Here is a 23,656-nt window from a genome sequence, read left to right on the forward strand (position 1 = left end):
AGCGGTTGTGGAAAATCATAGAAGGGGCTGCCTTCTCCTGGGGCAGAGGGAGTTGTCCCTGCTCCTATCCCCAGCCAGCCTGCAGAGTGAGCTATGAGCTTGGGCCAGGCCTGGCACCTCCAGAGCTCACCAACTCTGTCTCAGGCTATGCAGCACCATTTAACACACCCCTCCCTCCCTCCCTAGCCCTGTGCCCCCCATCTCCCCGCCATCCCCATCATCTGCCTCTACCAGAAGCAGCTGGTACTTGCTCTGCTTGACGGCTCTCTCCCCCCCGCCTATCTCCCTTCCATTAATCTTCCTTTCACGTTCCTTTCCCTCGCGTTGGCTGGCATCTGACAGCTCTGGACTAAGAGACTCGGCAGGAATCTCCGGCGCTTTGCAGCTCGCTGAAGCTTGGGACAAAGACACCAGCTCCCTGGCTGCAGCCTGTCAGGTTCGGAAGCTACAGGTTGTCTCAACCACGCGCACGGAGAAGAGAGGCGAGGCGGAAAATGTGAGATGAGGGGAGGGATGGAGGAGATGGTGGGCAGGGCCCCTCCCTGGGTAGAAGCATCAGGCTGGGGTCTCTAGCATCACTTTGCACCTGCCTCCTGAGCATCCAGTTTGCTGTTCCCCCTAGACATGATCTATTTAATATATTCGGCAGCCCACTGGGCTGAAAGGCTTCTGCCATCTGCTTGTGTCTGTTCTAGGATAGAAAGGATGGCCCAACAGTTAGAGCCTTTGCCTGGAACCCAGGAGACCTGTGTTCAAGTCTCTGCTCTACCACAGATTCCTCAGGTGAGTCTCCCTGTGCTTCAGTTTCCCATCTATACACTCTGCATAATAGCCCTGCCCTGCCTCCCAGGGGAGTGGCGAGGAGAAATGGCCACCCCTGGAGTGAGTGTCAAGCCTGTGGGAAGGGCGAGCTCGCTCAGCTCTGGCTGGCTGACAAGGAGAGCAGCCCAGAGGGCAAGTGGATTGGCAACCTCAGGGCGGCCAAGAACTAAACCCAAGAGGGATAAAGTCTCCTTTATTTTGCATTTGGGGATTGCGACTTTCAACTCTGCCACCTCAGAAGTGGGGAGGGGCGTTTCAAAGTTCACTGTGACCTGGCTGGAGGGCTGAGCCATAGGCTAGCCGAGTGGGCTAGAAACAGTGGGGAGGAAACTGAGGCAGAGCAGCTGCCATCGCGGGGTGGAGCTCAGCGTCTGGCTTGGCTGCTCACCCTGCCAACCAGGGAAGGGCTCTGAGGCAGAGCCCTGGGAAGCGAGTGAAGAGATGCGCACCCCGAAGTCGTCCTTTGGCCAGTCGCCGCTCCCACTCCCTGGGTTTGACCAGACGCCTTGAGGTGCAGTTGAGTAAGTGGGTAGCAGGGCCTGTTCCTGGTTTCGCTGGTGTCTGCTATAACCCAGCTCACCACACTCCACCCCCTGCCCCGTCCTGCATTGTACCTGGAAAGGGAACTGCCCCAGATCAGCTCGAGGGGGATAGGAACAGCGGGGCCCAAGCGCCAGGCCTCTGGAAGCTGCAGTGTTGCCACCTGTGACCAGCAGGGTTTAATAAACCTGACACATTGCTCGACTAACAAAGCGAGGAAAGCAATTGAGTCATAAACCGACCCACGCTGGCAACCACAATTGCTTTGCAGTTCCCCAATAGCTAATTAGGGACCTAATGAGGGAGAGAGTGGAGGAACCTGCCAGCGGTTCCTCCAGGGAAGGTGAGGGAGGCCTGGCCGTGGTGCTGAGGCAGCACCTGCAGCCTAGGTGTCCCAGACTGAACTCTGGAGCGTTCCACGTGGGGCCAAATGGGGCGCAGCGGAGCCCCGACCACCTGTGACTGGATGCTGCTTTTGCTGCTCCCCTCCACTGGCCCTGGCTGCTAGGGCAGAGCCTGCAGCTTCCCTCCACCCTGCCGCTTCGGGCCTTTGCACAAGCTGTTCCAAAGTTCGTTATTTCCTCCCCAAACCCCACAGAGGGAAGGCCTCTGGCTCTCCCTTCCCTGAGCCAGATTCTCCTCTCGTGCCAGTGGGAGTTGGCGTAACGCGGCTGCGGTCAATGGTGTTACAGTGGCAAAGGCAAGGGGAGGGAGGAGAATCAGCTCCTCATTCTCCTCTGGCGACTGGCAGGTGCTGATCTCCAGGGTTCCAGCCTCGCTCTTCACTTGGCCTTACATGGGAATGACCATGCTGGGTTAGCCCAATGGTTCGCCTAGCTCAGTACTATGTCTCAGACAGGGACCGGTGCCAGACGCTTCAGAGGGAATGAACAGAACGGGGCAATTTATTGAGTGATCCATCCCTGGTTGTCCACTCCCAGCTTCTGGTTTAGGGACACCCAGAGCACGGGGTTGCGTCCCTGACCATCTTGGCTACTAGCCATTGATGGACCTATCCTCCATGAACTCATCTAATTCTTCCTTGAACCCAGTTATAGTTTTGGCCTTCACAACATCCCCTGGCAAGGAGTTCCACAGGTTCGCTGTGAATTGTGTGAAGTAGTGCTGCCTTTTGTCTATTTTAAACCAGCTACTTGTTAATTTCATGGGGTGACCCCTGTTTTTTGTGTTATGCGAAGGAGTAAATAATACTTCCTGATTCACTTTCTCCACCCCAGTCATGAAATCATAGGCCTCGATCATATCCCCCCTTAATCATCTCTTTTCGGAGCTAACAGTCCCAGCCTTTTTCATCTCTCCTCATACGGAAGCTGTTCAAGCCCCCTCATCACTTTTGTTGCCCTTTTCTGTACCGTTTCCAACTCGAGTATCTTTTCTGAGATAGGGCGACTAGAACTGCACGCAGCGTTCCACGTGTGGGCAGACCAAGGATGTACATAGTGGCATTACGATACTTTCTGTGTTATCTCTCCCTTGACATAGGGGCTGCTTTGCTGCCTCGTGGGAGCTCAGAGGTGCTAACACGTCTCAGCTTGCCAAGTGCTGCAGGGAAACAAGCTAGTAAAACATGGGCTGAACTGGGAGCACGCGGCGTGTTTCCAACCTGCCTTTGGTAAATGATCCCCCCACACACACGCTGCTGGGTGCTGGCATCTTACAGGAGGCTGAGAAAGGGAAATCCTGGCTCATGGTGGGGAACAGAACCTCCTTGGGAATGGGGGTGACTCAGAGAGGGAGATTGTCACGTGCCCCTTGCTGGGGCTGTGGTGACTGACAGTCCCTGCTAGACAATGGGTCCTTGGCGTATGGGAAACGAGTCGCTCTGAGTCCAGGTCCTAGCTGACAGATGCCCTCCACTGGCAAGAAACACAACCACTCTTCACCCCTTCCTTGGCTTCATGGCCAAGGGCATGCAGGCTGAATTGCCCTCTTCCCAATCCAGGTAGCTGTTGTGGGCAGGGCCTGCCATGCCCCTTAGGGCTGGCACATTGAGGAGCTGGCTCAGATACTTGCTCCTGGGTAGACAGAGGATTTGCTCCCCCAGGCGGTCACATGGAGCAAGAATAGCCATCAGCCCCTGCACGGTTCTGGCACTGTCTCGCTCTAATACATTCTGATGAGCAACTTGTTGCATTCATAACTAGGGAAGTTGCCCTAAGGGCAGAGAGCGAGCAGGGGAAGAGAGGAGGTCACCGAGTCTATTAATTAAAAAGACAATGCGAGAGGAAAGAGTGACTTGGCTCGCAGGTTGTATTCACGCACCTCACACTTTACTCCTCTGAAGCCTGGTGTGAACATACACACGCACTGCTTGTGTGTGACGCTGCAGGAGATCCTGTGCTAGCAGCCGGGGGAGGAACGCAGAAGCTGGGCTGGGTGGGGTGTTAGAGGGAAGTGGCAGGTTTCTGCACAACCGCCCCAGATGCTGTGGATAGGCCTCTACCATGGGGCAAGAGAAAGGGGGCTGAATTTTCAGCTTTCTCCCACCCCCCCCAGGCAATGTGGCTGTGAGCGTGGAATTCACATTTCCTTATATATACTGCCAATTGCCTGCCACACCCTCTCTTGGATGATATCAGTGCTCAACTCTGTGCTAGACCCTGTACTGCTAACAACAGATGGAGATTCTCCTTCAGCCACTGCTGGAGTCCTTAAAAAAGAAGAGTTGGAACAGAGGGCTGTCAGAGGGAGCAGAGGACACTGAGAGGATGACAGGGGGAGCTGGTGAAGGCCCAGGGGAGTAGGCAGTGATTTGCCCCAGAGCCCATCCCATCCCCACCTCCCCCCACCTGTGCCCAGCTCCTACTCCCAGCGGAGGGCGCCAAGGTCTGGGGACCCCTGCTACCCAGCTCCCCACATCACCTGGCTCCAGCAACGGCTCTGCCCCAAGTTCCCAACAGCTCCCCGTCCACTCCCGCCTGCAGCATCCCTGGCTCCCACCGCTGGCGCCAGCAGCTACCAATGTGGAGGACGTGGGGCGGAAAAGGGACTGGCAGAAGCCCTGAAATGCTGTTCCAGCTCCTAAAAGAAGCGCTGGAATGGTATAGGGGAGCGTTCTGGCACGACACGAGCGCGGCCTGTCACCAGGGGAAAGGGGGCTACGCCCTGGCTGATTTCTTTCTTCGTGGCTGTTGGGAAGTTCTGAGCAGCCCTGGGAAGAGGAGAGCCCCAGACCGTGAAATCCAAAGTAATCGTAGGTTTGTCACTAGCCAGCTGACACCGCTGCACGGGTGACTGCAGGGATCTGCTTTGTGATGAAATTCGTGTGGGGAGGGAGTGGGTGTGTGACAGTGCAGAGATGAATCTGAAAATTCAGCCCTTTGAATTGTGAGACAAATTCAGCTGCATGAGGGACTGGGAGTTCCTGCTTTGTTAGGTGTCGGAGCTCCCTGGCCTCTGCTGCTGGCTGACTGGTGATGCCAGGGGCAGGACTCTGTTCCCTGCCAACTCCTGAAAGCATTGGCACCCCTGTCACGCGACAGGGAAAGTGAGGCATGACTTGCCTAGGCTCTGAGAGGGAAACTGGATCAAAGCCAGGGCTAGAATTCCTAAGGAACTGCCAGAGTGGCTCAGCCCTCTGGTCTGTCTAGTCCAGGATCCTGACTCCGCCAGTGGCCTGTACCTGATACTTCAATTCAGTTTAAGCCCTGAAGCAGGAGGGTTACCTCCTTTCCCAAGCACTCGGTTTGTTCTAAATCTGTATTATTGTCCCTCTGGCTCTCCAGTCCTTTTTCTTAAAATCCCACTGACCTCTTGGCTTCCAGGAAACCTTGTGGCAATGGGTTCCATAGGCTAATCAGGCCTTGTGCAGAAAACTATTTCCTTTCAAGCTTCTTTAAACATGCTACCCTTCTATGTCATTGAACATCCCCTGGATCTCATATTGAGAAGCTGTTCCTGGCTCAAGTAAACAGGCTCAGGATACTAAAACTCACTTCTTTCCTTCAGTCCTTTCAGCCTCTCTCTAGCTAAGCAGGTTCATGAGCATCTTTCCTCCTCTCATCCATTTCCAGTGTGTATAGAAATCTAGGACTGGCCCAGACCAAAGCCTGGGCTCCTTACCCCCATGCAGTTTGCCAGGATGGAGGGAGGTGCTGGAGTCTCAAAGCATCTCAAATACTGCAGACGTTTTGTACATCTCTATAATGGGCCCAACCAGAACCCCTGATCTAAACCGCCCTGCGCTAGGGGATGCTCATCGTTCCGTGTTCTAGGCTGTGAACATCTACATAATGAACAAGAGGGAGAGAATTTCTGAATGAACAATTTATTCTTCGAGAACGTTACAAGTAATTTACAATGAGAGGCCAATGCCTTCTGCTTCTGGCTTGCTTCGCCCAGGTTCCTTAGCCTCCTGGAGCCATGGCTGGCGCTGAAACCCAAGATCTAGCTACCTTCCAGCATTTTCCCCCATCCAGCTAGTGCAGCCATGGTATTATTTATTCAGTACATCTCCCTCGCAGGAGGCCAGCTGAGGGCTACACCCCACACTGGCGGGGAAAGCAGCCAGTGGTGCAGCCCCAGCCCCGCTCCCTTATGGAGCAATTCTCTGCTGTTCAGCAAGAAGGGGAGGAAGCCCCAAAGCAGGCAGTTGTAGACTGAGTAAACTGGGCTCTGCAAGTAGCCAGCGGAGACCAGGCCTCTACTCACCCCTACAAATGGCTTCTCAGGGTGCCGATGAAAAACAAACACAAATACTGACAAACACAAAGGGCCACAGGGTTTTAGGTTCTGCAAATCCAGGCGTGAATTAAAACAGCTCCCTGGGTTTATGCTGAGCTATACAAACTCACGTGGATACAAACATCACCCCCTGTGTGTGGCAGCATGGGGCTCTGTATTCATGCTGCAGGGGCTCTGGCAGTTGGAGCACATCCTGCTCGTAGGCCCGTGCTTTGGTCAGAAATAAATCTGGAGCGAGGCCAGGACTAGAGCATCTAGGAATTCTGCAGAGGTTGAGATGGGGGCTGGATCCCGATTTTGCAAATGGCTCGCTGTTTATAATAGGCTGAACCAGAACACTGGATCCAAATACTCCCGATCTTTGCATCCACATCCAAAATTCGTGGCTGCAGCCCCTGTCTAGTAAAACCAGATCAATCATACAGGCAGTATGTATGTATGTGGGGGTAAAGTCTAGTTAGTCTAGCTTCTCTGTCTTCCCCACTCGTGGGCCCAGGACAACTTAAAAACTCCGCTCACAGCATTAGCTGCCCTCGTCTCACCCCAGTTCTCACCTTCAGATGCCCCTTTGCCAAACAGCTGTTCTGAGGAGGGAGGGTGGAGCTCTGCAAGCAGCACTTAGCTACCCCTGACTGTCGGTAACCCCAGCTAAGGACAAACGGGCACCAAGCCAACTCTGCCTGCGTCGGCAACCTTTGATCTTATGCTAGATCTCTGGGGCAGGAGTTTCTCCTGGAGGCCTTGCCCTCATTTAGGATAGGGTGGAGAGATTGTCTAGTGCATTCATTGATCTGGAAAATGCCAGCATTCCAAGGGTTAAATAGCCAACAAGAGCCCCGCTTGTGGAAACCTGCAGCTGCCTTGCAGGGGTGGTGATGCTGGCTGCGACACAGTGTCTGGTGAGCACAGCCCTGGCTGGTAGGACACTGGGCTGTTTGCTGCCTTGTGATGGGGACCTCCGCCCATTGCAAATCCAACGAAAGATGCTCTAAAGAGGCACCTGATGCTGAGGAACCAATTCCGACTGCTCTTCCCGCCAGGCAGCATCTTCTCTGCACAACCACTCCTCTTGCCTGGTTAATTTGAGCCAGGTGGAAACACCTCCCTGATGCAAAGGGCACGTAGGCTAAACTATTCAGTGGTACACAGGATTTGCCAGACTGGATCAGACCCCAGGACCATCTGGTCTGGTAGCCTGCCTCTGGCAGTGGCCACTGCCATATGCTTCAGAGGACGGTGTAGGAACCCCCACAGAAGTAACTCTTTTAGTAATTCCTGTTCTCCATACTCAGTCTCTCTTTGAATCTTACGTTCTTCACCTCAGTGACTTCATGTGGCAGTGAGTTCCACAGTCATCGTGAGAAAAGGGACTTCCTTTTATCCATTTTGAATTTCCCACCTTTCAGTTTCATTGAGTGTCTCCTTGTTTCCGTGTTACGAAACAGGGAGAACAGAAATTCCCCATCTACCTCCTCTGGAGCACTGCTGCCGGTTTGTTAATTGCCTGCCGTTTGGTTGTGAAGTTGTATGTATTTTTTTTCCCCATCCAGTGTCAGGACTTCCTCCAAGCTGGACACAGGAAGCCAAGCTCTACTGATGAGCTCAGAGAAGCAGTGGCACTCAGTTTTTATAGCTCTTCTGACCGCACCCCAGCCTTCCAAGAGATGCTAGCAAACCCTCGGGAAAACAAGGGAGTCTATTTCGGGATCTGTGATCCCTGCCTGGGACTGGCTGCCTCCCCACCAGGCTGCAGTGGTGGGAACCAAGCCACATCAGAGCATCTAGGCACAAAGTGGGGGCTGGTTTGATTCCCCTGGATCAGCTTTGTGCTCCCTGAACTTTCCCTCACCCATGTGTGCTCTGTGAGAGCCAGCGCTGGACATTGATGCAGAACGGATCTGGATTTTGAGCCTAGCCTCCCTTGTGTATGGGGCGCGTCTATATACGGAGACAGGGGAACCATGGAGCCGGGGGGGGTAGGGGATCTACACCACACTGAAGTACAGCTCGTCCCTGTTGTCTCCCTTGCTCCGTGGCAGTGGCTGCTGCCACTTGGGGAGAGCCATGTTGCTCACCGGTGGAGGCTGTTTGCCTTCCTTGTGGTCCTGGGGCTGGGGAGTGGGCGGCAGGGGCTCCCTCGCCAGGCTGTAGCTGGCCATGACCATGTACAGGCTGCGGGGCGGTGGCTCCCCCCCGCACTTGCACAGCCGCTTGAAGGCGGCCTGGAACTTCTGGGACATGAGGTTGTAGATGACGGGGTTGATGGCGCTGTTGGTGTAGACACAGAGCCGGCAGAAGAGGATGAACCACGGGTTCAGGAAGGGGTTGTCCATGAAGGAGTTCACCAGCACCAGTGTCCGGTAGGGCATCCAGAGCAGGGCGAAAAGGATCACCACCACCGCCAGCATCTTGGTGACCTGCAAAAGGCACACGGGGGGGAGTCACTGGTGCCCTAGATGTGTCACCATGGGGACAATTCACCTCCCTTAGAGACCAACTCCCAGACCCCAATCTCATCACAAAGCCCGTGGGCCGGCAGCCCCAGCCCAGTTGACTCGCCCGTAGCTGAAGCGCTCTCTGGGCAGGTCCCCGTAGTCACAGGCACCAGGGTCAGGCCTGGAGCCACGTCACACCCTCTCCCACCCAGCCCGTGGCTGTTGGGCCTGCAGGACCTGCTGGCTCAAAGCTACGAGGACAGGGAAGGACAGCGGTGGGATTCAGCATCCTCCCATGGCTTTGTGTTGCCTGGGAGCTGCCAGAGCAGGGCCGCAGGCTTTGCACTGACTGCGCGGCACCCAGCTTGCTGTCTGCAGCCGGCGCGCCTGCTTTCACAGAGCCGGGAGGTGGGAACCCAGCCAGGCATCCCCAGGCACGCAGGCATCCCTGAATGTGCCCGTGCCAAGGCGCGGGGGGCCTGCCTGAATCCGGCAGGCTGAGCAAGCTGCCTCCTCTGATCTCCCGCCGGTGCACAGCAGGGAGGAATTAAACCAGCAGTGGTGACTGACAGCCCGCTCTGAGCATCCCCGGGAGCTCTCTGGAGGCAGCTGGGAGAGAGCCCCCCAGCCAGTGACCAGAGGGCTGGGCTGTAATCAGGCCTTTGGGGGCGGGAGGCCTGCCAGCTGCCCCAGCACCATCCCTAGGGACACAGCAGCACTGTCTCCAGGATAGGCAGCTCCGGCACCGGACCGGACAGGAGCGCTGGGGCGGGGGGTGGACTGGCTGAAGCGTCTCTTGATGCTATGAGCTTCTGAAATCAACCCGATGCAGGGAGGGCCAAGTGAAGGCTGGTTTTCTATGGGTCACTCCCAGAGAGCCACAGGTTCTACTCCCAGCATAGCTCTGCCGGCGTTGGGGCAGGGGAGGGCAAACTACGGCCCGCGGGATTGCCAGCCCCATGGCGCAACGGGGCTAAGGCAGGCTCCCTGCTTGCCCTGGCCCCCGCTCCACTCGCTGAAGCGGCCGGCATGATGTCTCTGCAGCCCCTGGGGTGGGCAGAGTGCCCCCCCACAGCTCCCATTGGCCGGGAATGGGGAACCTTGGCCAATGGGAGCTTTGGGGGTGGTACACGCAGGCGAGGGCAGCGCGTGGTGGAGCTGCCTGCCCCACCCCACCCCCAGGAGCCATGACCGGACATGGTGGCCACTTTCAGAAGTGGTGAGGAGTCAGGGTAGGCAGGGAGCCTGCCTTAGCCCCGCTGCGTGCTGCTGCCACCCTGGAGACACTCGAGGTAAGCGGGCACTGGGCCAGAGCCCACACCCTGAACCCCTCCTGTACCCCGTGCCCCAGTCTCCTGCCCTGAGCCCCCTCCAGCACCCCGAACCCCAATCCCCTGCCCTGAGCCCCTTCCTGCACACCACACTGCCTCCCACCCCCACACTCCCTCCCACACCCCAACCCCCTGCCCTGAGCCCCCAACCACCTGCCTTGAGCCCCGCCGCACCCCTCCTGCACCCCAACCCTTTGCCCTGAGCCCTTTCCTGCACACCACACCGCCTCCCACCCCCACACTCCCTCCCACACCCCAACCCCCTGCCCCAGCCCTACATTCATGGCCCTGCATACAATTTCCCCACCCAGATGTGGCCCTCGGGCCAAATAGTTTGCCCACCCCTGCATTAGGGGCTGGCTGGAGCACAGCTGTGGTCTGGGGGGTCAGTGATCCCCTGAAAATCTATCTTTCCCCGAGCATAGGCTGGGTGAAACCCAGCTGAGAGCCTGGCAGCTGCCCGCAACAGGCAGGACCAGGCCAAACCAGAGAGAGCCGGTAGCACATGGGAGACCACGCCGATCTCAGGGCACCTTCTTCTCACAGCCCCTTGTTTCCTCAGCTTCTCTTCTCCCCTTTGAGCACTTGGGAAATGGAGTGTTTGAGGAGGTGAAGGGTTAATAGCCAGGGCTGGTGTGTGGGCAGTTTCTGGTCCAGGGTCCCCACCCTCACCCCCACTTTGCCAGAACAAGCCACGTTCCTGAGCTGCAGTGCTTTTTATTATCCCAGTCCCCGAAACCCGCCCTCCCCTACATTCCCACCACTCCTAAACTCCTGTCTGTGCCCCTCGATCCTGCCCTGCAGCCCCCTGCTAGCCCAGCCCTGGGCTTCCTCATGCAGCTTTGCCCTGGGCTCCCCCTCCCCCCAGCTTTGCCAGTGCCCCTCAGCCCTGACCCGCAGCCCCCTGCTAGCCCAGCCCTGGGCTCCCCCTCCCCCCAGTTTTGCCAGTGCCCTTCAGTCATGACCCACAGCCCCCTGCTAGCCCAGCCTTGTGCTCCTCCGTCTCTCCCACACTCGCTTTTGCTAGTGCACCTGTGTCCTGATTTGTAAAAATCCTCCAACTATCCGCTTCCCTAGAACGAGTCTATGAGGCACTGGTTTATTTCAGCCCTTTTTCGCAACATCCTCCATGGCCCTAATGTTATTCATGGGCTCCTGAAAGACAATCCCATCTCTGAGAGGGTGATTAAATCCCTGCGGAAAAAGCGGCCTGGATTCGCTCACTATTCATTGTGTTGGGCCTGAATAATTTCCTGTCAGCCGCAGTTAGGTTATCAGAGACGCATGTCCCCCATTAGCAGATTTGATGGCTTGTTTTATACTGAGTGGAGTCACAGGGGAAGGAGAGAGAGCAGAGCAGAGCCCACATGTGGGGTTCAAAACAGAACTGGATAAGTCCATGGAGGATAGATTCATCAATGGCTATTAGCCAGGCTGGTCAGGGACGCAATGCCACAGTCTGCATCTCCCCAGCCCCTGACTGTCAGAAGCTGGGATTGGACAACAGAGGATGGATCACACGATGGTTGCCCTGTTCTGGTCATTCCCTCTGAAGCACCTGGCATTGGCCACTGTCGGAAGACAGGACACTGGGCTAGATGGACCATTGCTCGGACCCAGTGTGGCCGTTCTTATGTGGCACATCTGTGTCTTCTACTGAGGTGGTGACAGCCCCTCCCCACAGTACCGTCTCAGTAGGAAGGGACTCTCCTGTATTCCTGGCTCTGGCTCATTGACACTGCCCATTGGCGGCCCCTAGACATCGCCACAGGGTTGGCATGTGAGAACATCTGAGGTGATTCCCCCCCACAGGGCATCCTGCCATGGCAGGGCATGTGCTGTGGGACCAGAGCTGGCAGGGGAAGACCACATTGAGAACAGACCCAGCAGGGCTGGCTTTGGGTAGCCCATAGGGAAGGAGCCCTCTGGGGTCCGCCGAGGCCTTGCAAACTCCAGCGTTCCCCAGCTCTTTCCAATTGTTGATCGGTGAAGGTGAGGACCCGAGACCCGATCCCACCGCCCTGAACACCCAGGACTGCTCAGTGACTTCCAGGCAGGTTCAGGACTCTAGCACGGAATCACCGGCTGATTTTAAAGCGGGGCTCATGATCCAACATCGGACACAGGCGCTACCACCAAGGGCAGCTGACTCTGCTCCCCCCGCCCTCTGAATTGAAACCTGCCACTCGGTCACAGCTGCACAGGGAGAGAGTTGAGTCCAGTCTCCCTTGTCTGGTGGTGGCCGCTCACTAGCTATGTGGTGACTCCAGCATCTCTGGCTGGTGGTGATGACAGCGAAGCAGGGTGCTCTGTCACTGGGCTGGGCTTGCAGCATTGCCGGTTAGAAAAACACCCGCTCCTTTGCTTTGCCAATAGCATTCAACTGATCTGGTCATCGCTGAGGAAGAATAACTGTCAAGGCTCAGCCCATCATTAACAGGGACCCTTTGCGTCTCTGTAGCAATGCAGGCAAGGACAAAAGCAGCAGGCTCAGTGCAAAACATGGGGATTTAGCAAATAAACAACAGAGCTAGAGAGTTGCTTCTAAAGCCACTCGTGGGGCTTTCATTCCCCCAAAGGCACCTGGGAGCCTGTGACTTGATTTTTAAGCACACTAGGTGCGTAGCTCCTGTGCAGTCGATAATTGCATGTGCAAATGCTCATCGCCTTTTGTGTATGGAGTCACTGGATCTCTCTGTGCAATTGTGTCAACAAAGCAGACATGCAAATGTGCAACTGACTTTCCTGGGCAATTGCACGTTTAAAAATCAACCCCTGAATATGCAGCTCTGGGCATTGGAAAATGGGCCCTAGCAGGCAAGGAAAATCCATTAACTGCCTCCCTAGATCACTCCAGGAGGTGGGGAAGGCAATAGCCATGGACACGTCTCTGAAGGCTGCTAGCAGCCAGGAGGGAGAACCAATTAGGGACTGGTCCAAGAAGCTAGACTGACTCTGAGGTGTGACTGGAGGATAGAAACATTTAGGAAGCTTTGTGACAGTGAAATCTCCTAGGGAACCATCTCCCAAGAGGAAGGATGGGAGCCTACGGCTTGGAACATTTAAAACTGGAGCAGCCAGAGACCTCCCTGATAGACATGCTCTGGCTACAGGGCAGTGCTTGAGGAGTAAATGACCTAATGGGTCCTGTCTCCACCATTCTTCTTTACAGACCATTGCATATGCTTCCTGCCCCCGGTCCAGCTCCCTGCATGCTGCCTGGGTGCCACACTCAGCATTTCGCTGGCCGCTCCCTAGTCCTGCCCACCTGGGTTACAAATTGGGTAGCTGGGAGTTATTAACAGGAGCAGAAACTCGAGCTGCCCCTTGCATGCCGAGACTGTCCCCTGTTCATCGCGCACACGCGCGCGCACACACACACCCTCCCTCCTAAGTTTAAATGCAGAAAAGAAGCATTTGTTCAGTTGCCCATTGGGCCCTTTGGCTCGGCTGCAGTGGGCTGCCTGGGAACTGAGCCATGCTGCCCCTGGAGGTGGTGGTATCTGAACCAGGATTTATTGAGAAGCTGTCCAAAGTCAGATTTACAGTCCCCTTCATGCCACAGCAGCAGCATCAAGCCGAGAGCTAAGTTTCCTGCCAGTCTGCTGGCTCTGAGCAGAAAGAAGTTCAGTGGGTGGCGGCCGGGGGGGGGGGTGTTTGTATGTGTCAGGGCACCAGTGTAAATCAAGTCATGTCCTTAACTTCACCATGGGCTTGACCCTGCGTGCCTATGCCAAGGGAGGCTGGGGGTGATGGGCAGAGTCCTAAACCAGGTGTCCTGTGGTCACTAAACCACTAGGGCAGAGATCTGCAAACTGTGGCGCAAGCCCCGCTATGGGGGGCGCAGAGGAACATTCGGGGGGGTGCGGTAGGGCCCAGGCCAGCCCCCATAGGCGAGGGGAGAGGGAGTGCCATCCAGCTCTGCTCCTGGCCCCAGCCCCAGCTGCTGGCCCGGCTGCCAGCCCGTGTCTGGGGCACCACTCCCAGCCCCACCCCCAGCTCTGATCCCAGCCTTGACCTCCTTACCTCTGTCTGTATCTCCCCCTCCCTCCCAGAGCCATGGCCCCACTCCTGGCCCAGTTCCAGGGGCGGGGGCGGGGACAGAGGTTAAGGGGAGCGTGAGGTAAAAAGTTTGGGGACCACTGCACTAGGACCCAGCTGTTCCCCAGAGAAGGGGATGCCACGTTTCCACTGCAGCCTCCTTTATCCCAGCACTTGCCATCTTCCCCTTTGGTCCCCCGACAGTCTGACACACGGCCACCTGCCTGTAATGTTCCCTGGCTTAATAGCCAAGCTTGTCTGCCTCCAGGTCCCTGGGCATGGGGGGTGGAGAAGGCTGACCCATGGTGGTATTAGGAGGATGCTGTCAGACAAAGGACAATGGCTGGGAGTTTGCCCCATTACCTGCCCCCACCTCATGTCCAGCCCCTCAGAGCCCATCACTGTCACCAGTGTAAAGTGAGATGTGCCCCCTCCCTCAGCCCCAAGGCTCAGCATGCGGTGTGGGGCATGCACGTTGCCAGGGGAATTGGAAATTCACCCCCCCAGGGCCCAACAAAAGGCCAATGCCTGAGGCTTAAGTCAGGCAGAGTCTGGCACCGGAGTAGGAGGCTTGTGATGGGCTCCTCCAGAGGGCTGCTCTTCCCCTTGAGAGTCCAGCCAGACCGGTTCCCCTCCTGTGGCTGGCTGTGCTCAGCTAGACCTCCAGGGGTGGCCGGGCATGTCTGTCAGTACAGAGGGCACCTCCTAGCCCATCCCAGCCTGGCCGTATTGGGCAGTGTCTTCTTCCTTTCAAAAAAAACGCTCAGGTCGCCTTTCCAGGGGGCTGCCACCCCACGCTTTGCATGCACACTGTCTGGTTTTCCCCAGGCAGCATTTACCACACGTGGGTCAGGACCCTGCTGTGAACCTGGCTACACTCGCCACCCAAGGAGATCTCCATACCTGCTTCCGGGAGGACAGAGCCCCTCTGGTCCTGGAGCGGCTGCTGGGCTTGCTCGCCCGTGTGTCCACTCCGTTCTTCTCCCTCCCGCTCCTCTCTCTCCAGGGCTTGGCGGTGGAGTCAGCTTGGTGAGGGATGGGGCTGGCGAAGAGGATTTTCCCGATCAGCCCGTAGAGCATGGTGGCCACAGCCAAGGGGGTGACAAAGAAGAGGGCAAAGTCGAGCAGGTAGATGGGCAGGTAGAGGTTGCGGGAGACCTTGTAGCCACACTCCAGGTGCTGGCTCTTGTTGACATTGATATCGACCAGGAAGAACCAGAGCGTGCAGTAGATGGAGGTGCAGATCCAAACGAAGGCAATGATGCGCTTGGCCCGGGATACTGTGCACATGGTGTGGGCGCGCATTGGGTGGCAAATGGCGATGTACCTGGGGACAGGAAGGATAGAGCCATGACGCTGGCCAGGAGGAAAGAGCTAGGCAGGCAGGGTGGGGCAGAGACGACTCGTGGCAGGCAGGAAGGGGGACACAGAGGCCTCCTACAGCAGACTCACCGGGAACCACCAGCATGTTCACACTGGTGCTGCAATTACACCTTTCACCCACCAGGGGCTGCTGTGGGCAGCAGAAGAGAGGGCAGCTGGAGGAGCACCCAGCCATGGAGAGGGAGGGGGCACTTTGCCCTCCCTGCACAAAGGGTCCAGTGCCCTTGTTTTGAACATAAGCTCTTTGGGGGAAGGACTTGTCTCTTACTATGTATTTTTGTTAGCGCACCCAGCACCATGGCGTCCCGATCTAGGGCCGAGCCTCTAGATGCTACTGCTATACAAATGTCCCATGTCCCTTTTCACTCCTGGGGCCATTTAAAGGTGTGCTAAATGAAGGGGGCCGGTAGCTCCTTTTTATGGACACCCAGCCAGCCCGTTAGCTGTAAAGACCCTCTTGGTGACTGTTCTCTACTTGCTTAACTTGTAAAGGGTTAACAAAGTCCCCCAGGTAAAGGAAAGGGAGTGGGCACCTGATCAAAAGAGCCAATGGGAAGGCTAGAACTTTTTAAAAATGGGGGGAAAAGCTTTCCCTGTGTGTCTGGGTTGTTCTCTCTGAGTTGAAGAGACTGGGGCAGCAGGAATGCTGTGTAACCAGGTATGAAAAATTATCTTCCATGCCTAGAAGGAGTCGTTGGGACAGGGAATGTTTAGATAGACGTGATCGGGTTTATTTCTTTATTTTGGCTTGTGGATTCCCCTGTGCTAAGCTCAGGTATTTTTGTTTTTCTTTTGTAACGTTAAGCTGGACCCCAGGGAGTCATTCCTGATGTTTAATCCCTTTTCAGGTTTTAAAGTAGCAGCCGTGTTAGTCTGTATTTGCAAAAAGAAAAGAAGCCACAAGTATTCCAACCCCTTTTCAGTTGCTCTATGAAATCTAGCAATAGCCTGATATTTTCCAAAAGTTTCCTTTCTTCTTTTTTTAAATAAAATTTACCTTTTTTAAAAACCTGATTGGTTTTGTGTCTTAAAAGTTCTGTGCATATGTTTTTCCATTAGCTGGTGGCAACAGCTGGGTTTCCCTTGTTTGTTCTCTTTCTCGGCTTTCTTGAGGAAGGGGTGGAAAAGCCAAGGGGCCTCAAGGAAACCTTCCCAAGTGAGTTTTTCCAGTATTTGCAAGAGGCAGTTTTTTCACTTGGGTGGTGGCAGCGTTTACCAAGCCAAGGTCAGAGAAAAGCTGTAACTTTGGGAGTTTACTACCAGCTGGGAGTGGCCAGTATTAAATTTTAGAATCCTTGCAGGCCCCCACCTTCCCCACTCGAAGGGCCAGAGTGGGGAATCAGCCCTGACAAAAGGCTTACAGCTGGACTTTCCTGCCCCCCCCTCGGTCCAATGGAAACAGCTCCCTGAAATGCTCCTGCGGTACTATTTGAATCACATTCAGCAACAAAATAATAAAGGCAATGAGCAGAGCACAGGGCTGCTGGGGGACGGTTTTCTTGGCACTTACTAAAACACGATTTGTACGCTGATCTTCCCTAACCAGGACCTGGCAGTCATGTGAGGAAAGCAAGGCTGATTTTGAGTGGGGCTAACTCCAGCCTCATGGGGGGGGGCGGGGGGGTCTGGCCTTTTGTGTGCTAACTCCTGCTTGTGCATGCACCTGAACAGCTCTCATGTCAGCCTGCCCACTCTGGCACTGTGCTCCGGGCAGTCGGATTTGCATGCCCGAAACCCATTTGCCCCATGGGCAGGTGGAATGGGCAAAGAAAGAGCCCAGCCATTGGAATGGGGCACCTTTCAATGCCTAGTGACCGATCCCCCTTTGACCCAGGCTGGGAACGCCTAAGAGTTGCTACCATTCACTGGTGGGTGAGCAGCCTCTGAGAGGCCGTGGTGAGCTGGGTCTAGTTAACATTAGTGCTAATTAGATCCCTTCCAGGGTGTCTCACCAGAGAGGCCAAGAACTGAATAGGCACCAGAGACAGAACTACTGTCACATCCCTAAAGGGGGTCTGTCCACATGAGGGTGCGGGGCAGGGAGTGGCTTAGGGGAAGCTTGCCCTGCCCTGTGGGCAGAGGGCTCTGGTCCCCAGGGCTGCCAATCCAGCACCAAGAGCAAAGGGGCAGGCCGCATCCTCTCCCACCTCTCCACGGTGAAGGCAGTGATGGAGCAGGAGGAGACGTTGATGCCCAGATACTGGAAGTAGGTTATCCCAAGACAGCCGGTGTGCCCATAGATCCATGTCCCCGCCAGGCTGTTGGAGATGTTGGGCAAGCCAGCAGCCACCAGGACCATCAGGTCAGCCACTGCCAGGCTAACCAGGTAGCAGTTGGTGGGCGTCTTCATCTCCCGGGTGGTGAGGACCACCAGCACCACCATGATGTTGCCCACAATCCCCACCCCGCAGATCACCAACACCAGGAAGACCGAGATGGCTTTGTATTCGATCATGTCAAAGACAGCGTCGCTGCTGAACAGGGAGATGTTTGTGGGGCTGTCGAACTTGCTGCTGTTCTCCATGGCTGCAGGCAGATAGGAGGTAGGAGCTGGCACCACTGCCTTCCTACGTGCTTCCAGATGGCGCAGCTCTATAGAGAACTGGAAGGGGCAGGTCCGTGTCCCCAGACACCAAGATGTGGCCTTTGGCCTTCTGCCCCAGTCAGACGCTCTGAGGCTTCTTCAGACCAAACCAGCTCAGCTTCGTTTGCTGCAAGAAAAGCAAGAAGTGAATTATTATGTGCCTCACCCCCAGCAAACCACCTCTCCAATTCCCCCACTCCTCCAAGGGCTCAGCCTGGCACACCTCAAAGGGCGATTGATTTCTCATTGGCTCTGCGGGCATTGACCCAGCCCCTGAGAAGGGCAACACACCGTCTGTTGCCTGTCGTTCTTTTTCCAGCATAACCCTGTCCCGCAAAGCGTGATGAGATCTGAAGCAGCAGGACTGGAAGGGTGTGGGCAACCCAGCAAAAACTTGTTGGGGGGGCGGAGGGCTCTAGATCTGTTTCCAGTGTTTGAGTCATAGTAGGAAGGGAACTGAAAGAGGCTGAGGGGAGACATTTATACATTTAGTTTGGTATGATTTTTATACCTAGTGCTTGTTGGAGGGTTATCCTGTTCCTCGGGGCTTGTGGGTGGGTGGTAGGGCATCTGATCCATTGCAAAGTACTCCTCAACAGCTCCACCACCCCTTTTCCTTCAACTCTCTTAAATCACCCCCTTCCTCCACTTCAGCTGTGGCTTTTAATTTGATTCCATCATAGTGGGATGATAGGACCTTTTTTTATCAATTAAAAAAATATCAATTGAGTTTGCTCATTGAAGTTTTGCACCTGCATGGCTGTGGAGTATAACGAGGGCTTTGCATAAACGGCATAAAACACATTTTCCTCTAAAAATGCATAATTCAACATATGGCTGAACAGTTCTACTTTATTCCTCTCTCATTAAAACGTTGTACAATTATTTAATGGCTATTTAGAAATGGACTAAATGCATAAAATATATTTCTTTTAAAATGAGAAATGCACGTTATATATAAAGACTTTATTCTGACATCCCTAAAAAATTTTTTTTAATTATCTAATTTTATTAGGGTTAAAACTCCTGTACTGACTGTTCTCTGCTGATCCCTTGTCCTCCTTCCTGCGCCCACAGGGCCATAGGTGCTGGAACTAGGGGTGCTGGGGGGGCTGCTGCACCCCCTGGCATGAAGTTGTTTCCATCATATCCAGGGTTTACAGTTTAGTTCAGTGGCTCTCAGCCCCCCCACGGTACACATTGCTCCAGCACCACGGCACAGTTTCACTTGCTGCAAGGCCTCTGTTCCTTGCTGTGGAAGCTTTCTGAGGCAGGGACGGCCTTTGTCATGTGTCTGTACAGTCCCCAGCCCAGTGCGGCACTGGTTGCAATTGCATTGGGTGTAATAATTCCTAGACCGAGCCCTACGCTGGGCTGGAGGTAAGGGGGGAGACGGTGTCAGTGCAGTTAAGGGTTGCAGGGAGGTTGTAATTACCCTGTCCCCAGCCCAGGGAATTCACGGGTAAGGACGAACCCCAGCTCTGTACCCTTCTGGAACTGCCCAGTGAGCGCCCCCAGCCAGGACTGACCGTGTAACGAAAGAGGTGCTGCAATACAAGCGATTTTTTTACATTCATAACTGATACTGCAAGCCCAGAGGTGCTGGGGCTCTGAACTGCCAGGCCTACAGGTGCCGGGGCTAGGAACTGCCAGGCCTACAGGTGCCAGGGGTCGGCCTTGGCACGTATTAAGCCCTTCCCCCAACCCACCTTGGCTCTGCCCTGGAGGGACCCATTAGGATTCGAGCCATGCGCACCATCAGCACCGCTGCCCATGGGGCCTGGCTGGCTCTGTGTTCGCCTCCATCCAGCCCCTGTGCATCCCCATAGTAACAGCTCCCCGAGCTGCCCCTCTCCCCTCCCTCAGTCTCAGAGACTGGAGCAAATTCCAAAACCCCCCTGTGGGGCTGAGTCCCCGCTCTCTCCCCATCGCCTTCGGGCCCTGCCTCTCCTGCTACCAACGCGCAGGCCCCCTCCATGCAGAACCCAGGTGTCCTGCAGTCCTGTTCCTTGCCTTGTGCGTCAGCAGCTTCCCCAGCTCCGGTGCTGCCCGGTGTTTGCAGCGCAAAAATCTGGGGGCCTTGGTAGCTCAGGGCCTGGGGCTCGCTCGCTCTCTAGTTCCCTGGTTCACCCCTCTCTGGCAGGGCCAGGCTGGAGTTCAGCAAAGGGCTCAGTACGCGGCCGGATCAGGCCCATCAGCCACCTCCGAAGCCGAGGGGAGTTGGGGGCATGCAGCACGATCGAGCCCGACATGCTCATGCGTTAAGGGGTCTGAGCGGGTGAGAGTGGCTGGTTTAGGGGAGGGGCGTGAACACTCCCCACTAGGGAATCTCCCCAGCTCATGGTCATTCATGTCCAGCGGTCACTGATCCCCCATTCAACCACAGAAGTTACAGCTGAGTTAGTTCAGCGAGCCCATCCCTCCCTGCCAATGCAGAATCCTCCCCCACAGCGTATCTCCTGGGGCTTAGCGAGGCTGGCTGGGAGCCCACCACGCCATGGTGGTCCCAGGGGGCATTTCATAGCGCTCACTCCCAGGGCAAGCTAAACCCGCACCCCGTTGTCTGAGCCGCTGCAAACGGAAGGGTGGGAATGCGGAGGATCGGAGGCTGGAAAAGGGGCGTTTAGTTCCTGGTGTTCACTGGGCAGCTTTGGGGGCGTTTTGGTGGTGGTGGTTGGAGGGCGGGGGAGAGAGTGTGGAAGCCGCTCTGGTGATCTGCTTGCACGCTCTGGTGATCTGAATGCACGCCGAACCAAACCGGTGACTCCGTGTTCACACTGGTGTGGCTGAGAGCACACGCTGCAGGACCAGCCCGCTCGCTTCTACCCGTGTTCTCTCCCGCCGGCGCTCCGGGGATTCCCCGCTTACGCCGGCCGGGCTGGAGAGGTGAGCTCCGGACTGGGGCCAGGGATCGCCAAGCGGAACCCCACTGTCCCCTGCACCCCTCTGCTCCAGGGCCGGGGGCTGCCGGGGGGCGAGCTGCGGAGTGCGGCTGGCTGGGGAAACTCGGGCAAGGCAGCGCGCTCGGAATGGCACCGCGGCGCGCCAATTGCGCCGGAATTTCCTTCTGGATCGAAGGCAAAGCGCCAGCGCGGTTCCAAGGCCCCGCGGGGGTTTCGGCAGCCCCGGACTTTCTGCTCGGGCTTTTCGTTGTTATTTTGAACGGATTTTCGGGCTGCCTTGTTTTAGTTCGGAGCATTGTCCAACGCTGGTGCAGGGGAACGGTCCAGTCCCTCCAAAACGATCGTGTCCCCACCCGGCCGCAATTTTGCTCGGCGGGGAATTGCAAAAGGCTCGGGGGGGGGGGGGTCTGTCCTCGCTCGCAACGAAGCCAGATCTCGCCGTCCTGCCGCCCGCGGGCTCTCCCTCCCCTGCCCCGCTCTTCGTCTCAGACTCCTGGTTCCGTCTCGTCCGACCGCCCTGCGGGGAGCCCCGGCGGGGTCTCGCTGCTCTTCCTCCCGATGCGAAACACCCGCTGCTTTTGGGCCCCGAAAGCTGCGGTCCCCCGAAGGCGAACGGACCCAGCTGAGCCAACCCGCCCTGGCTTGGGAACGCCAGCCGGCTGGCCCAGGCGGACGGGGATCGTCGGGCCGGTCTGGTCCTTCCAGACACCAGGCTGCAGCCCCCCGGCAAGGCACCGCTCCGGGGGGTTCTAGGAGCTGCGGGCTCGGCGGACGCTCGGCCAGCTGGCGGCACCGGCTCACTTCCAAGCTGCTTCGCCACTTAGCGGTTGCCCCGGCCCCGCTCCGCCGCCCGAGGAGCCCTGCGGAGAGGGACTCTGGTTCTTCCCCTCCGGTCGGATGCGAGAGCCTGGCTGACACCCCGTTGGCTCGCCTGGCTCTGCCCATTAGACCCGCCCAGCGCCCCGCTCTCCCCTTCTCCTTCCCCGCCGTCCCCGCTCAATCCCCGCCAGCCACTCCAAAGAAACTTCCCCGCAGAAAAGAACAGGAGGACTTGTGGCACCTTAGAGACTAACATTTATTTGAGCATAAGCTTTCGTGAGCTACAGCTCACTTCATCGGATGCATTTCCCGCAGAACTTACCTTGAAATGCATTTGCTTCCTCGTAGGATCTCAGCTGGAGGCCTGAGCTCCCCCAGGGCGGGGACAGTGGCTGGCGCACCGGCCAGGGACCCAGCCTCGCCTGGGTGGGGTGGTCCCTTCCCCGCCAGACAGCAGCCCATCTCTCTCCCTCTCCCGGTTCTGCGTGGCTGGGGCCGCTGGCTCACAGATATAAGAGGGCTCCCCATCAGCTGATACAGCTCCTCACTCCCCGGCTAACCTATGAGAGAGACGAGTCCCCGCTGCCTCGCTGACAGCAAGAGAAAATCAAGAGTGTCTAGTGTGACAGAAGCCCATTGAGGGCAACTCGCAGGTGCCCTCGGATGCTGGCCCTCCTGCGCCGGATTGAGGCCTTCATTCACCATGCTTCCAGGTGTGTGCAGGTGAACAGGCCTGGTCCTCTGGGCTCAGACCCGCACAGGCCACGCCTGTCAACCAGGGAAGCCCAGACATCCCTCCTTGAATGCCCTAGCCCTAGCTCCTGGTGCACAGGGCTCTGCCGGGTTTCTCTGTACCTCACTGCATGGCGGGGAGGGGGGGCTGGAACAATTTGTACAGTGAGGGGTGCTGGGAGCCATTGAACCAAACTGCATATGATGGAAACCACTTCCAGCGGGGGGGCAGCGACTCCCCCAGCAGGCCTGGCTCCAGCACCATGTTTATGGCACTGGCCAGAATCAGTCCCTATCCTGGGTGCACTGAGTGGTGCTGAACAGAGAGTTCCCTGGTTCCCCTGTCCACAGGACTTGGGTGCTGAAACTGACCGGCCAGAGCCGTGGGGACAGAGCATGCTGCTCCTTCACCTCTGGAAGGGAGAGGTGCATTATGTGCCCCCGACAGGGCAATGCTTAGATACCATGGTGAGGGGCCCAACAGGGACAGAGAGAGTAAAGGCAGAACTTGATGACTGCCCGTTCTGTTCATTCCCTGGGGGCACCTGGCACTCACCACTGTCTGAAGTCAGGACAGAGCTGGATGGACCTTTGATCTGACCCAGTGTGGCCATTCTTATGCTTTGCATGGGAAACAGGGTCCTTCCACTAGCCGATTGCACCCCTGGTTTCCAGTGAAGTCAATCAGGGCTTCAGGCCCGGAAAGAGCCACCCCAGAGAATCTCTCTCTCTGCCAGGGACCCTCCTGCAGCCTGGAATGAGGATAATGTCTCTGGCTGGGGAGGGGGGAGGGGGGATGGCCAATGGATGGCTTTGCTGCAGCCAAGGGATGCATCCAATGAAGTGAGCTGTAGCTCACGAAAGCTTATGCTCTAATAAATTTGTTAGTCTCTAAGGTGCCACAAGTACTCCTTTTCTTTTTGCGAATACAGGCTAACACGGCTACTACTCTGAAACCTGATTTCACTCTGTCATCGCTCCTCTGTACTTGGCTAAGAACTCAAGCTGCTGTGTGACTGAACAATGATGGGGCCACAGGGCACCAGATGAAGCTGAAGACAGGAGGCCTGGAAGGCTGAGTTGCTGTTTGTTTGCTGACTGATATAAAGCTCAGCATGGTGCATTTTAGACTCTCCAGAGCCCACAGAGGGGGAGGAAGGGATCAGACCCATTTCTCTGTTGTATGCAGCTGTCTGAGAACAGGAGAGCGGTTCCAGCCAGGAGCAGAGTGGAGAGAGTGGGAGGCAGAGCAAGGTGGATGATTCACAACAAATCATTCATTCAAGGATTTCGCTGTGTCTCTTGGGCCGCTGGTGAGCAGAAGATCACGATGTTCCTTAATGTGTTTGCTGGGGAAGATGA

The 23,656-nt window shown here is 56.3% G+C and overlaps 1 protein-coding gene and 1 long non-coding RNA gene across 3 annotated transcripts; one reads left to right on the forward strand and one right to left on the reverse strand.

Moving 5' to 3' along the window:
• The first annotated feature begins 338 nt into the window (after positions 1–338).
• On the forward strand, positions 339–7,720 carry LOC122456311. The gene is made up of 3 exons (XR_006275163.1): positions 339–496; positions 696–783; positions 7,617–7,720. It is a non-coding gene; the product is annotated as an uncharacterized LOC122456311 (long non-coding RNA).
• Positions 7,721–8,021: 301 nt separating this feature from the next.
• On the reverse strand, positions 8,022–22,049 carry LOC119841402 (thyrotropin-releasing hormone receptor-like). Of its 2 annotated transcripts, XM_038368818.2 has the most exons (4): positions 21,885–22,049; positions 17,404–17,967; positions 14,777–15,200; positions 8,022–8,483 (listed from the first exon to the last, which is right to left on the reverse strand). In XM_038368818.2, the coding sequence occupies exons 2-4, from the start codon at positions 17,778–17,780 to the stop codon at positions 8,052–8,054; spliced, it is 1,233 nt and encodes a 410-aa protein (XP_038224746.1). In that variant the 5' UTR covers positions 17,781–17,967; positions 21,885–22,049; the 3' UTR covers positions 8,022–8,051. The 2 variants fall into 2 exon arrangements, with proteins under 2 accessions (XP_038224746.1, XP_043351008.1); XM_043495073.1 differs by lacking the exon at positions 21,885–22,049 and having other exon boundaries at positions 17,404–17,974.
• Between the last annotated feature and the right edge of the window lie 1,607 nt (positions 22,050–23,656).

Source organism: Dermochelys coriacea, chromosome 12 (genome assembly GCF_009764565.3).
Source record: "Dermochelys coriacea isolate rDerCor1 chromosome 12, rDerCor1.pri.v4, whole genome shotgun sequence".
NCBI classification, from domain to species: Eukaryota; Metazoa; Chordata; order Testudines; family Dermochelyidae; genus Dermochelys; species Dermochelys coriacea.